Here is a 15,058-nt window from a genome sequence, read left to right on the forward strand (position 1 = left end):
GAAAATAGCAAGTATTACAATAGCAAAAGAAACTTTTTCCATTCAACTACCGTGTTTAGATCACCATTTTGCAAATACACAGATAACCTGAAAAACATTTTCAAATATAACTTTCCACGTTACCCTTTGTCTTATGTTTACTATTAATTTACTGATGAGGAGCTGATAAACCATGTAGATACATTACCAACAGAGATCTAGTTTGATATCAGATTTATTTACCACCTGTATTGCTGCTTATACTGTATATTTGTCAATCAAGGAGGTGAGTCTGGACAAGATCTGAAATTTTTATAAAACAATTTCATACCAGTCATCTCAGGCAACAATATCACCAATGCAACATACATAAAGAGGACTGTAGCGAGCAGTAGACTGAAAGAACTGTTCTTGGTACTTCCAATGATGATGCATACTTAAACTTGACTATTCACTCTTTGTTATGCAAATTTAACCACTTTCAATAATTTTGTCTAAGAAAAAAGGTACCACACACAGCTTTTTTTAACTGCTAATTAATGGGATGAATAAAGCTTATGAAAATTTTAAGTTTCAATGACAACTGTATTATTTCATGCAATCATCATGCTACCCCTCCTACAACTGTTGTTCTTTGCTTCAAGTTAGTACTAGTTTCAAATGGTAACAAAATTCTAGCACTAATGACCAGCCCCCACGTTGTAATATTAAAGTTGCACAATGCTTACTAAATTCTCATGTTTTGCAGTCTTTCTTTTTAATGACAGTGGTACAGCAACTGAAAAAGATATACAGTTGACCCTTGACTTACATTAGGGATTGGTTCAAAGAACAGACACCCCACCTCAACGTCTGTGAAGATTCAAATACCAGTAATTCTTATAAAGTAGATGTAATAGATTGTATAAATATACATATATAATCTATACACATCATCCTGTATAAAGGTACATACTGTAGTCATCATTCCACTTTAAAGTTGTAAAGTGTACTGGTAGTTACATAGTAACATGATGCAAGGAAGGTCATAATAGTAATACTCACAATTCTAATGGTTTTGTGTATTATGTCAAAATAATTTCTGTGTATTCATTTTGGAGCTTCATGGGGATTCTTCTCAAGTGTGTTCTCAAACTCACAAAAGTTAGTTAAAATGGAAGGCTGACTGTACTGTACAATTATGTCCTGCTAACTCTACTATATAATTATGTCCTAATATGTCTTATATGTTACATTTTATAGATAAATGCTGATACCATTATAAGTATTCTATGAATATCTCTGTATCATTACAGTTTTACATCAATTTTTCCCTTTGTGGGATTGAACATGAAATGAGTTTTCTCCAATAGCTCCTGGCAGAGGGAGTCAGCCTGAATCCTCATCATGTCTAAGTCTTCATCAGTCCCTTTTCCTCTAATTTCCTTCCTTGGCTTCCATAAAGGTCTTCATCCTGCTATTTCCATATCAACAACCTTTCATGCTAACTACTCCTCACCCCTTATTACATGTCCAAACTATCTCAATCTTTGAGATCTCAAGTGTATTTTCCAGCCAATATTTACCATATCTCTACCTTCCTCATTCATATTACAATCGTACTGCACTCTTCTGAATATTAATATTCTATCATCACAACTTTTAAAGGTCTTTTCATTTTCTTCATCAAGTCTGTGCTGTCTCTTAAAAGGCTAGCTTTCTCCTTCCATTTCATCCAGGCTATCGCTACTCTATTACTGCACTGAATCACAATCCTTCACAATCCAATCTGTTCCCCTTTTGTTAGACCTACCATCTGCCAAAATATGGTTCTCCACTTGCTCTTGTCGCAACGTATGTTACATTTGGTACAATCTCTCATATTCAGTATAGAGTTTATCCCCCTTCGAGCACAGACAAGATGACAAATGTAGACACTTCTTGCTAATGACATAGCTGTTTAACTTACGACCAGCTCCCAGACCAGTTGGTAGTAAAGGTAGTATGAGAACTAAACATGTAAACTGCAGGTTCCATAAGCAATCAATTACTGTACATGAATGTCTCTGTCTGCTACTCTGGAGTCTGGCCCCCAACTCCCTTCAATCTCCTCTGCCCTTGTTGTCTAACTCAGATGGTGACAATGAATTTACGAAAGCTTAAATTTGCAAATAAAATGAAAGCAAAAAACAAAATTGTAGTTTAAACATGAGAAATCACTGAAATGTTTGTTTATTAAATGATTTTCAGTAAGAATAATTGAAGTTGTGTAAATGATTGTGTTTTTGTTATTTAAAGTTAGTGTGTAAGCCTAGCATATTGGCTAACCTGTGTGTGTGTGTGCAGATGTACAAGCAGTGCACATATGTACATCTAAACTTAATGTGCCCCCCCCTCTCTCTCTCTCTCTCTTTCAGTATTTTTACTGATATTTATTTAATGTATTTAATGAAGTACAGTACTGTAATGTTACATATATATTTGTTTGTGTATATGCATACATATGCTCTTGCAATGAATTGAGGAAACCACACGCTTGCTGTGCATATGCTTGCTTCTCTCTCAATTTTTTTTTCAAAAAGAATTTAACTTTAGATAGAAGGGGGATAAGCATACAAATATTACTTACATAGTTTCCTTAATGCAGTGCATATGTGTACATATTATACAGACAATGAAAAATTCATGTATACAACATTAATCCAGTTACAATACTGTATATAGACTGAAAAATTCATGTATACAAAATTAATCCAGTTACAATACTGCACTACTGCATTAAATATTTAACCTATTTTTTTCCTATTTTGTTTGCAAACTTAAGCTCTAGTTATCCATACAAGGCTGAGGTGACAGAGAGGAGGACTCCTTGCTTGTCAATAAATTTGCTTACTGACCAGTTTGTAGGAATGGAGCAAGGTCATTGAGTACAGAGTGTCTGCATGTTTGATGATAGAAGGAAGCCAAACACATGTTGTTATAAAGACAGAGTTGAAAACCTATGACACCATATGGACATGAAGCTAACAAGCTATGACACTGAATAATTGTGAAACCAAAAGGCTATGGCACTGAGTAGACAAGAGGCAGAAAACTTAAAAGCCAAAAGAATATTTTGAAAGTTTCAAGTTCATTTTGCCCTTTTGGCACTGATGATTTAGCCAGTGTATATAATTATTATGTTTTCTTAGTGTAAAAAATATTAAAAGTAAATATATTATTAAGATTACATAGCCTAAGAAAAAATGAAGAATACATATACTTTTCATTTACATCCCTCAGGTAGGGGAAAATGGCTATGAATTTAGCAACTTTTATCATACCCTTTTTGTTCAACCCTAGAATTTTTTAAGACGAGAAATTCTCAAGTTGCACATAAGATGTGGACAAAAAAAGTACATGAAACCACATGCTGAAGGTTTGAGCAATGTACAGAGCATAATGCTAAAATTAAAAACATATATGATACCAAGCAGGGTATATGCCTTAGCTTACAAGGTTTTCATTGATTTTTATCTCCTTTCCTATTTTTATATTTTTCTGCTCTTAAAATCAATTAAATAATAATTTTCAAAATTGTAAATATTTATTCTGGAAATAATGGTTCTCTGAAGTATTTCAAATCCTTACCATTTTGGATTAGCATCCATTTGTCCTAAATGTTGTTTCATGTCCACTCATCACAGATTTTGATATATCAATTTACCTTTATGTTCACCTGTTATCTTAACTTTTATTCCCGTCCTTTGACAACACTGCACATGCATCCTATGCGTATACCCACCCCCAACACCTTTCCCACAGCAGCCACACAGCTGTTTTCCTGACTTTACTTTTTCCTTTCCAAACACCATAACTTTGTTTGGCTTATGTTATTTCTATAAGCATCAATTAAAACCTATCACAAAATTGCTACTAAAACCTTTTTTCTGTCTTATAATCTTCTGTTGGTTACTTCATGCTGAAGCCTTTGGTTTATATAATTTTACTGAATAATAATAATGATAGTAATAAAAGGTTTTCTCCAAACTAAGAAAGGATTTCAACATTCTATCTTTGGTTCATAAGAATTAGTACTAATCTTTTATAAGTAGAACCTCAACTTAAGAGACACTTTGGAGGCCTGGCTTTCTGGTAAGTAACAAAGACCCTAAATATTATAGTCTGCATTTGAATATTTTCTAGATATCTTATAGCTAACAGCAATTTTACATATCTCCTAACCTGAACTAACCTCTACTTTACATTTAACATCCAATTTGAGATTTATTTTAAAATGCATCACATCTAGAATAACAGCATAGCAAAAAATTATAATAATACAGTAATTTTGCTGATAAGTATAGAAACCTGTTAAGTTGAGGTGTTACTTAATAGCATTCCTTACCTTGATTTTTTCAGGGAACAATTCAAAAGTTACAGTCCTTTAGAGCACTTCATAAGACTGAATAAGCTACATACACCATACAAGTTATGCAAAAAATGTAAATTATATACACAAGCTATGATTATTACAAAGTGGTTCTGTAATTTAAATTTATTCTGGGTTTACTGCCCAAGTAATGAATGGCAAGGATACAACTTACTTAGGTGTTCTGAAAAGTATTCTACACCCATATACTTGTAGTGAAAATGACTACCATTAGCTAACCAAAGCTTTAAACCCATTTGTTGCTAAAAACCCTAATCCCACATGGTCAGCTGATTCTTTTTCATTTATAATAAAATAACAATGTCACAAAAGAAGAAAAAATTCAAATAAAAGGTGAAGGTGCTACAATACAGCATTAGTTATTAGAGTTCCACATTTGAGAAACATCAAGAGATACAAGTGTAAATACTATAATTCAGCAAAACTGCTTATGAATCAAATTTCACACCAATGAAGTCTAATGCTTTCTATACGTGGTGCGGAGCAGTTACTTGAGGTATTTATCTTTAATTTATCTGACAAAAATAATTACTCACTTACTTTCAGGAAGGCTATATAATAAAAACTGATTTTTCTTTATAAAAGGTGCTTAGCCCAAAATAGCTCAGACATTTGCTAGATCTACTCAGTAATGTGCAATCAAGAAAAGTGTGATGAAACATTGAAATTCCTAGTCATTGTAAATAAATAAATCATCTGTATCTGCATTACCTCTTACCTAAAAAGTTACTGCAATATGTATATGCTGAACCCTTGCCCTTGTCTCAATTCATATAAAATTCATAGGTGCAATGAACTGCATTTTCTGGATTCAACAAAGTGCGAATTGGAACGGTTAACAAAGGGTTCATTTTCATATATCAAATACTAAATTTCAAGCAGCATTAAAAAAAGTAGTTTTCTACAACTAAATTTGATAAAATTCAACATTTCCCAAGAACTAGAATTTTAGTGTAGTAATAAGACTGGCAATAGCATCATTCACAGAAACCACAAGGTCCCATACAGTACTTCTACAATGTTCAAACCATGCATTCTGAACATTTAAGAATAATGAATAAAAAAAATGAGTGCAAAATTTACAAATGTGATGCCAAAGTTCTAGATGCATGAGCTGATTAGACAAGCTGGAGTTCTCTGAAGTGCTACTCCTTCGTGAAATACATGGGTAAATGATGTTCCGTAACTAGGTCCACGTTGCAACTACCTTATGAAATATGTAATTGCTTTTACTACTACAATACCAGTGCATAAAAGCAAGCAAACACCCTGTGGCATATAAAGTAGCAAAACCCCTCCACAACAATAAGTAATAAGACCAGTTAACATTTGATCATTTACCCTGGTTGAGTGATGGAAGCATGTCAGCTGATGTACTACCTGTCATGACTCCAGCAGAAGGCCCCCTCACCACTCCCGCATAGCTGCTTCCCGTCGTGTTCACTGCCAGGGACCACAGAGGTCAGTACCAAGGATAAGCGGGCATACAAGTAATCCTCAAATGTGACTGGCCATTCTAGCTACTTTCTTACAAACTCTTAGGTTAATTCCTATTGTTACACAGAACTGTTTGTTTTCGTATTTGCCTAAACAATAAAACTATGCTGAAAACAAATACTAATCAAACTGAACTACTAAAAAACAATGATTTTACATATTGGATAAAAACAAATATAATCTTAAATTTATGATTATGCTATGTAAAAACTATGAAGACTAATATACAAACCCCACAACAATTTTGAAGAAAAATGCTCTATCCTTCATTACCAAATGAATACCTAAAGCACAGAAAATTTTACTTATAAGGAAATTAAAACAATGTTACATGGATATGAGCTAAAAAGGTTATAAGAAATCTGAGGCAAGGTTATAAGAAATCTGAGGCAGAGTTTCATTGGGTGCTTCACTGCTACTTGTGAGAAGAGAAATTCATAATGGAAAAGAAAACAAAGTAAACCTCAAAACTATACGCCAGTATAATAGGAGCCACGGAATCACCCAAAACCCTTCAATGGTGCACTTATGACTTAATGAGGGGAATCTGAGTCCATAATTACACAATTTATAGGTATAAGGTTAAAACTGCTACATTAAATGTGATCTGTATCAAAATATACAAGCTTTGCTAGTATTATTTTTTCTTCATAGATACCTGTTGATTTACTATGTAATGTACAGTATTATTAGTCTTTAGACACACTAAGCACTGAATCCTAATCAGAAATAAGAAAAACAATACATGATGACAAACAAGACTTCTCTAATTAAAACTGAACCTCTTACCTGCTTCAAATAATCACTAATTTGCTCCAAGTGTACTGTATAGCCAAAATGCTAAATGAATGGGAGTAGGCAGAATGCAATTTATGTAAAGCAATAGGTTTGTATAAATGGAACATAATTATTTTTGTGATAAACCATAAACTGCAGCACATATTTCCATCGAATATTAAAGTTAAGTTGGTTTTGTGGAGGCTTTATTTTTTATAGTTCCTGAGAAACCAAGATATCAGTTATATCTGTCGATACATAAACAATTTTTTACATTTCAAGAAAATAAGCTATGTGTAAAATCAAGAATGTACAGGCCAGTTCAAACACAATGTCATCATAAAATTTTGCATGATTTAAATGTTCTTTTATGAAATATGAAGGCATCCTTCATGGCTTTCAGGGTCATGCAGATGGTGACAGTTATTAAATTCTGGCATAGTTACAAGGCTCATGTCAAGATGCTTAAGTGCATGATATTATATCAAGGCACCATTCAAGGTGTACAGCAAATTCAACTATGCACAATATCAAGAACCGTGAGGTCAGTATCAAGTGAAAGGTAAAGATCACCAAATTTTGGAAGGTTGAAATGGTCTCACCAAGATTTGTCTGTGTATGAAGTTTAATAATCATGAACTTGAACAGTTTCTTCAGAAATGTGTTAACACAAAATGGGACAGGCAGCTGAAAGCTAATGTGACCAACATGATATACCACAGCCATACTCATGGTGACTGTACAAACTTTTTTATTTAAACTGCAAAGTGACTGGTTGATCTAATACTGCAAACTGGCAACACATCATTTATGATCATTAATGCTGAAAAACACTTTTTATATGACTTTTTTTCATAAAAACCCTTCATCATACATAGGCTAATATTCATGTCCTGAGTGTTCCTAGATTCACCAATCTTTTGCCTGTCAGAAAGAAGGGCATAAGAAGATAAGCTCAAGATGTCAAAGCCAAAGGCAACACCAGATTCAAACACCACCATGTCCTTCCTGGTGTTTAAATTTACACCCACACTGTAAGAAGCTCTCTAAACTATTTATTGTTCCAGGAATGTATACCTCACTACTACTACTGCTACTACTCTATTATTCACTGTTGTTGTAATACTGTGGCATGATGACTGTGACTGTACTCTGTCAGTCTTCTAGTATTTTGTGGTGGGGAAAAAGGCAACTAATAACTCTACTGGATAACTGCACATTAATATTAAGCAATATTTTAATGCATAATCAAGTACAATAAGAGACAGAAGAATGTGTAGAATGCATTAATTAATAATAATCATAATAATAATAAGCAAACCCTCAATTATCCGGATCGACATTACCCAACACACCCAGACCATGGTTCAAGGCCCCAAAGATTTATGATATATATAAATTTTTAAAACTGAAAAAACCGCTAGGTAGACCTGACTTTATAGAGCTTGTTAGGTTTTGTTTTCATGTTTATGATATAGTAATTCACATTTGATTAAAAGATATGTACAGTACTGAGAGAGAGAGAGAGAGAGAGAGAGAGAGAGAGAGAGAGAGAGAGAGAGAGAGAGAGAGAGAGAGAGAGAGAGAGAGAGAGAGAGAGAGAGAACAATAACTGAGGTACTGTATATTTACTGTACATCAAAGTCTTGGTGCAGTAACGCACACGCCTTCACTTTTTATTTAAATTCTGTACTACAGTATTCTCTTTTATATTTATACTATATTTTTTTATTTGTTATTCCTTAAAACCAAAAGATTAACCAATCAAGTGTGTAGGGTGAGAGAGAGAGAGAGAGAAAGAGAGATGGAATAGCAACGGTGATAAAATATTCTCTTGTGTACTGTTATGATGTGTGATAATCATACTTAGAATCAACTAAACTTGTAATGAAATATGTCACAGTATATCAAGCAAAGCAAAGCAAAAAATAAAAATGGCAACATGTGCCTATGCACTAATTCCATGGTGGGGGTAAACTTATTACAGCCTGCTTAGTTTTGTCTTGCCTCTGTATGAAATTCACATTTTAAATACTTTCACGGTGATTAGAAATGAAATATGAACTATGATAAAATATTCTCTTGTGTACTGTTATGATAAGTACAGTACATTAAAGCGAGTAAAGCAAAAAGAAAAATTGGCAACACATACGTACGCACTAATCCATGGTGTGGGTAAACTTGCTACAGCCTGTTTGGTGTTGTGAATTGCCTACATATGAAATTTGCATTTTAAATATTTTTACGGTGATTAGAGATGAAATACCAACAGTGATAAAATATTCTCGTGTGTACTGTTATAGTATGTGTGATAATCATACTTAGAGTCAACTATGCTTCTGATGAAATACGTTTCAGTAAATCAGGCAAAGCAAATAATATGACAACATATTTTTAAATTTTATTTAAATTCTGTAGTACAGAATTTAAATAAAAAGTGAAGGCGTGTGTGTTACTGCACCAAGACTTTGATGTAAATATACAGTACCTCAGTTATTGTTCTCTCTCTCTCTCTCTCTCTCGCAGTACTGTACATATTCAATGGCATCATGAACTTCCTGGAGTTTGTTTACTTTTGTGTTTTTACACATATGTTACAGTAATTGATATTTCATTAAAGGATATGTACAGTACTGTTATACAAGAGAGAGAGAACCGAGGTATGTTTACATTAAAGCCTAATACAGTACCACACTCTTACAATGTTTTGTTTACGTTATGCTACGGTATTCTCATTTATATTTTTACTGTACTTTCCTTTTTTCATTTATATTTTTACTGTATTTTCTCCTATTTTTAAGTTTTAAAAACCAAAAGATAAACGCAATCATGTGTGTAGGGTGCTTATGTATGCACACTCTCATTCCATGCCGTAGGTGAACTTGGTACAGCCTGTTTGGTTTTGTCTTGCCTACATATGAAATTTGCATTTTAAATATTTTTACAGAGATTAGATGAAATATCAACATTGATAAAATGACATATTTTTAAAGAAATTTGTATTTTTCCTAACATACAAACCTGAGGTCTTTACATATGGGATTAACTTTCAGCAAGCTGAAGTCTGGCCGTTAAACTTTTGCAAAGTTGGTTTTGGTAACAGTTACTGGTGGTAGGGGTGGAAGCACCGCCCACCCAGTAAACACCCCCCCCCCCGTATTCGTGGGTGATGCATTCCAGACCCCTTGCAAATAGTTAAAATCTGCGAATTCTTGCTACCCCCCCTCTAAAAATGTTTATAACTGCCTACCTTGAAAATTCAAATACCAAATTTATACTTAAAGTATCATCCTACATCAAATATACCTTAAATTATTATCCTATTACTGTATTAATCTTTGAAAGGATATTATTAATATAATTTCAAAGTCACCTGAAACATTAGTACCCTTAAAAATACATATGTACATATTTCTAAGCCTTCCAGCCAAAGCAGAGAGAAAGAGAGTTACCAGTTCAACTTATATTCAACAAGGCTGGCTGGGGCACAGACAAAGAGAAAAAGAGAGAGAGAGAGAGAGAGGGAAGAGTTTTTCTCTCTAATCTCTCTGGCAACAAAAAATATTTTTGTTTTTTGTCTTCCAAAGATGTAATACCTTTACTACACATTTTTAAAACACTATGAACACACACACACACAAACAGTATCTTTTCCTGGGGGAGATAGATAGAGAGAGAGAGAGAGAGAATAACTCCTTAGATATCAAAAGATTGAAATCCTTGAGCTTCTGCAGGCAATACTCCTTCCCCTACGGCCAGTATGTCAAAACTGCTAAGTAAACTGACATTTACCCTCCCCCCTCCTTTCTTAAGTCGAGCATAAAAAGACTAGGAATCACTATTTGTTTGTTTAAAATGTTAAAAAATCTACTACACAAATAAATGCATGGAAAATATTATTATTATTATTATTATTATTAATATTATTATTATCATTATTATTATTATTTAATCTTATTAAAATTAATATTTGAAAATTAGTACTTATTAGGTAAATCAATTATGTACCATACAAACGAAACATACGTACATATTACATCAGAAAAATCCTCTCATCTAAAAGCGAGAGAGAGAGAATTATTAATTTTTTTTAATGTTATTTAATCTTACTAAACTTAATATTTGAAAATTAGTACGTTCTGTAAATCATTATTTTATCATAAAATGTACCCTCTAAAAATGCTTATACTGTACTATCATCCTGAAACACTTATATATTTTAATATAATTTCAATAGTAATTTAATATAGTTTTAATATTTCAACAGTATCAATTCAGCATCTATCTTCGCTTTAATGAGGTCAGGTCCATCCTGAATGGAGGGAAGAAAACCCGTTTCTCTCTCTCTCTTTGAGTTACGTATTATTTAATCTTAGAGTATTATTATTATTATTATTATTATTATTATTATTTGAAAATTAGTAAATCATTTATCATAAAAAAATTTATTTAGTCATGAAAATAATAACAAAATACACTAATTAGTGAATATTTCCCAACGAAAAAGTCAGCGAATTGCCTAATTTTTCGCGAATAATTTATCAATACGCTCCACAGAAAATCCCACGCAATCTGTGAGTCCGCGAATCATGGGAATACGAATACGGGGGGTTTACTCTACATATGCCCAGTTATGCGCAGTTTACCTTTCAGCCCAGGTAAGAGAATGATGTTTGTATGTTAGGAAAAATACAAATTACTTTATAAATTTGTCATCTGTTCCTACAAGAATACAAACCCTGTGGTCTTTACATACAGGGGACCTACTTTTGGAGGGAGGATTCTGGGTAAACTTCTGAACTGGACTGGTAGTTCGGCTCACCTGCGTACTCTCTTCCTGGTCATGAAAGAGCAAAGGATGGACACCATACCTCTGATCCATTGGACAAGAGAGATGTTCAATCGTCAGACTTTTGGGCATTTAAAATTAAAGGGATAAATATCTTTGATTAAAAAAGGTTTGGATGAACCCACAATGTCGGAGACTATAAAGCTAAGAATAACCAACCAGTTTGCTCACAGTCAGTCCCTCTCTCCCGTTGCTGGAGAGGAGGATGGATTGAATCTACTAATCCAAATGGTTAGATTATACTGTAGATAGGATACTCAGTCATCTAGATCACCTGCATACACACCAGTCCAGCACGTGACGGCTTGTTCACTGTTCCTCTGCCCACTGGAAGAGGAAGGAAGACAGCAGAAAGGGAGACCAGTCCCACACACACACACCTTCTCCTAGCAGCCGCACACCTTAGGCAAGATGCAACCTGTCCCTCAAGAGCTGGGTGAACTAAATGATGTGTTGAGCATCCACCATAGGATCCAAAGGAAAAGGAGTCCAAGAACCTATGGGCAACGTCCCAAGGCAAAAGGAGATGAATGTGATCTGCACAATTACATTCCACCCTAGTACTCGACCAAGCTGTACTTCCTGAATGCGATGGACAGACCAATGCCCATGGCCTCGAAAGATCTAGTCCAAAAAGCACTGATGTCCACCAAGAAGTTGTGGGGTACACTCATTTGATCATCTCACTAGTCAGAGAAAAGACAATTTGGACACAGTTTCTCAGCCAACTCGAAGGTAACGAACGAGTCATTAGCATTGGTTTGAAAGTCTGGTCTTTACGGAGGCAACATAGACATCATACTGTCATTGGCACCACAGGACCAAGGAAATGGAATGATCCATCTCACTTAACACTTTCAAAACGTACAATGACGGAAGGCGTAAGCTTCCAGATGTACACAGGTATCAAAGGTGCGAGAAGACAGAACTGAACAGCAAAAACATCAGTAAGTCAAGAAAGAAGGACCATGATCAAGCTTCTTTAGAGGCTGAAAGAATCTAGAAGTCAAGGTGTCAAGATCAACTGTCCTTATCTCCTGACTTCAGTGAATAAATGTTGTAATGACATCCATCTTGCTTGGGATGTATGGCTGGCAACTGCACTGAATGTTTTTCTGTCTGCTCATGTACTTGCACTGCAATAGAGCAGATGAAAGGACACTAGGACTTTTTGTTGACCATGGCACTACTATGGTGTCTTTGTTACCATACCGAGGAATGTCTATCTTGGATCTTGAGACTTCTGAAAGTCTAAAAAGAACTGTGTTCAAGTCCCAAGAAAGGAAGTGTAGGAGACTGCCGTCCTGGTCAATGTTCCTAAGAACAAAAAATCTCTGGAGGAGCACAGTGTAACCATGGCACTACCTTGGTGTCGTTGCTATCAAAGGAGTGCCTATTTGGACACTGAGAATCCTGAAACTGTCTTAAGAGCCACATAATACTCCCCTTAGGTTGTGGATCAACTGTTAATTACAGCAGCAGCAGCTACTGCTTACAACCCTCACTACTTACAAGAGTGTAAATACATCAAGTCAAAAGAAATGGAGCTTCTAGACACCGCTTCTTGACTAACGGGAACCAAACACAAGTTATCGGAACTTAGTTTGGAGGTGTTGTTGATCTCCCAGTGAATCGGGCAAAACAACAGGAAGTTGCAAGCACAAGGTTTGATTCATGGATGCAAAACCGAACTTGTCTGTCATACATCCATCATCCTGGAGTGTGTCTGGTCAACTGCTGTACCGAGTGTACTACTGCGAAACCCGAGCACCTGCACCACCAATGGAATGCATCTGTTTGACTGCTGTGCTGAGTGTACTGCAAACCTGTGCACCCGCACCAACAGTTGAAGAGATGATAGGACACAAGCTCCCCTGCTTCTTGTTGACTAAGGAACTACCATGGTACTGTTCCTTAACAACACTGCAGAACACCTATCCTCGGATCCAGAGGCTTGGAGATCTAAGAAGATCCAGGTTCTTGAGGTGCAGATTAGGTCAAGCTAGGCTAGGCTAGGTTTAATTTAGGCTAGGCTAGGTTAGGTTAAGAACCCAACCTAACATAACTGAACCCAGACCCCTGAAGAATGGTTAACTACCTTGTGGCCGATGCCATTAAACCAGAAGTCCCAGGATAATGAAGTGCATGATTGATAGGGTTACGCTAGAACTAGTTAAGCTAGGCTAAGTACCCAACCAAACCTAACCCAACCTAGTCCCTTGTAGAGCAAAAGACTACCTTGTGGTTGATGCCATTAGACAAGTAGCTCCAGGATATTGAAAAGCAGGTTTGGTAAGGTTAGACTAGAACTAGTTAGGCTAGGCTAAGTTAGGTTAAGTACCCAACTTACCTAACCTCTTCAAGTGTATGTTAATGTCCTTCGGTTGATGCTTTGAGGCATTAAGTATCTCTGGAGGAAGTGTGTGCAACCCCCATTTGGAGGGCAGTCATCTTACCATTAAGCTAGGTCCTCTCACCTCTCCAAGAGAGGATGGGAAGGAATGGGTAGTAGTCGTCTCACCATTAGGCTAAGTCCTCTCACCTCTGTGAGAGAGGGTGGGAAGGAATGGGGAGACCTTGTCAAAGACCAGGACCCATCTTTCCATCTCCAAGAATTAATCTTCATCCTAACTAACAAGAGTACTGCAGAAGAGAACACTAAGGTTGTTGCACCAAGGAGTAGGCCTGATCCGTAGACCTAGGGTTAGAAAATAATTCTGATTGTACCAGGAAAAAACCTTGCATGATCAGAATTGATTGACTACTACAGGGTTGTTTAGAATGGCTAGGGTGACGTCCACGGCCATCTGAGTCAAATCCCGTCGTCCAAATCACATTCCTCGCCGTCTGCATCACGTCCTGGATGTTGGAATCATGCTCACGGCCATGGGAATCATGTCCACGGCTGTCTAATCTATGGTCTTAGTGCAACAAAAAAGGGTGGTGGTCACAGTTTCTCTTAGGAGAATGTGAAACTGGAAGAAGGTGAGGCGAAGAATCCCTATCATTACGGAAATGCCTATCCAAACGTATGTAAGAATAGGAATCACGATCTCGGAACCTCTTGGGAGAGTGTGAATGAGAATGTTGAGGAGACCAGGGCCATCATTGGGCGCTCAAACAAAGGTGGTCTGGATTTTCGGTGTGAGTAAGACCAGAAGGGAGCACTGAGGAAGGATCCTCTACCCGGGATTTCTTGATTGCAGCTTTATCGTCTTTTCTTCAAACCTGCACTGGACGAACTGGAGATGAAGAACTGTCAGTAAAGCTTGTTCCTAACACAACTGGAACCTGTCCATTGGCAGGCAAGCGACGGATGAGGGCGGAAGACTTATCCACGTCTGTCAGCAGAGGACCAAAGGCCATGGATGTCAGGAAGATTACGTCCATCTGCAGGAGAGCTACGTCCGTGACCACGGATGCAAGGGCGCTTACGTCCATCTACAAGACAACGACGTTCGCGGTCAGAATGACGCCCGCTATCCTAATGTGAAGACCCAGGCTTGTTCCGCATATGAACAAAGATCTATCAGTGCTCTTTGCTT

General features: G+C 36.1%; 1 protein-coding gene and 1 long non-coding RNA gene across 4 annotated transcripts in view; one reads left to right on the top strand and one right to left on the bottom strand.

Annotated features, from left to right (window-relative positions):
- The window catches only part of LOC136852539 (uncharacterized), a 74,385-nt gene that overhangs the window by 47,188 nt on the left and 12,139 nt on the right, over nt 1-15,058 (top strand). The gene's annotated exons all lie outside the window — the stretch shown is intronic.
- Nucleotides 1-15,058, bottom strand: part of Atg18a (Autophagy-related 18a) — a 121,304-nt gene that overhangs the window by 26,982 nt on the left and 79,264 nt on the right. The window contains exon 10 of one of the 3 annotated variants that reach the window (XM_067127275.1): nt 5,771-5,833. The exons of 1 other annotated variant lie outside the window; for it this stretch is intronic. In XM_067127275.1, the coding sequence (XP_066983376.1) occupies nt 5,771-5,833 (63 nt within the window). Of the gene's footprint in view, nt 1-5,731; nt 5,834-15,058 lie in introns of all 3 variants that reach the window. One more of the 3 variants, XM_067127274.1, reaches the window with a different exon arrangement.

This window comes from Macrobrachium rosenbergii, chromosome 25 (assembly GCF_040412425.1).
Source record: "Macrobrachium rosenbergii isolate ZJJX-2024 chromosome 25, ASM4041242v1, whole genome shotgun sequence".
Classification (NCBI taxonomy): Eukaryota; Metazoa; Arthropoda; class Malacostraca; order Decapoda; family Palaemonidae; genus Macrobrachium; species Macrobrachium rosenbergii.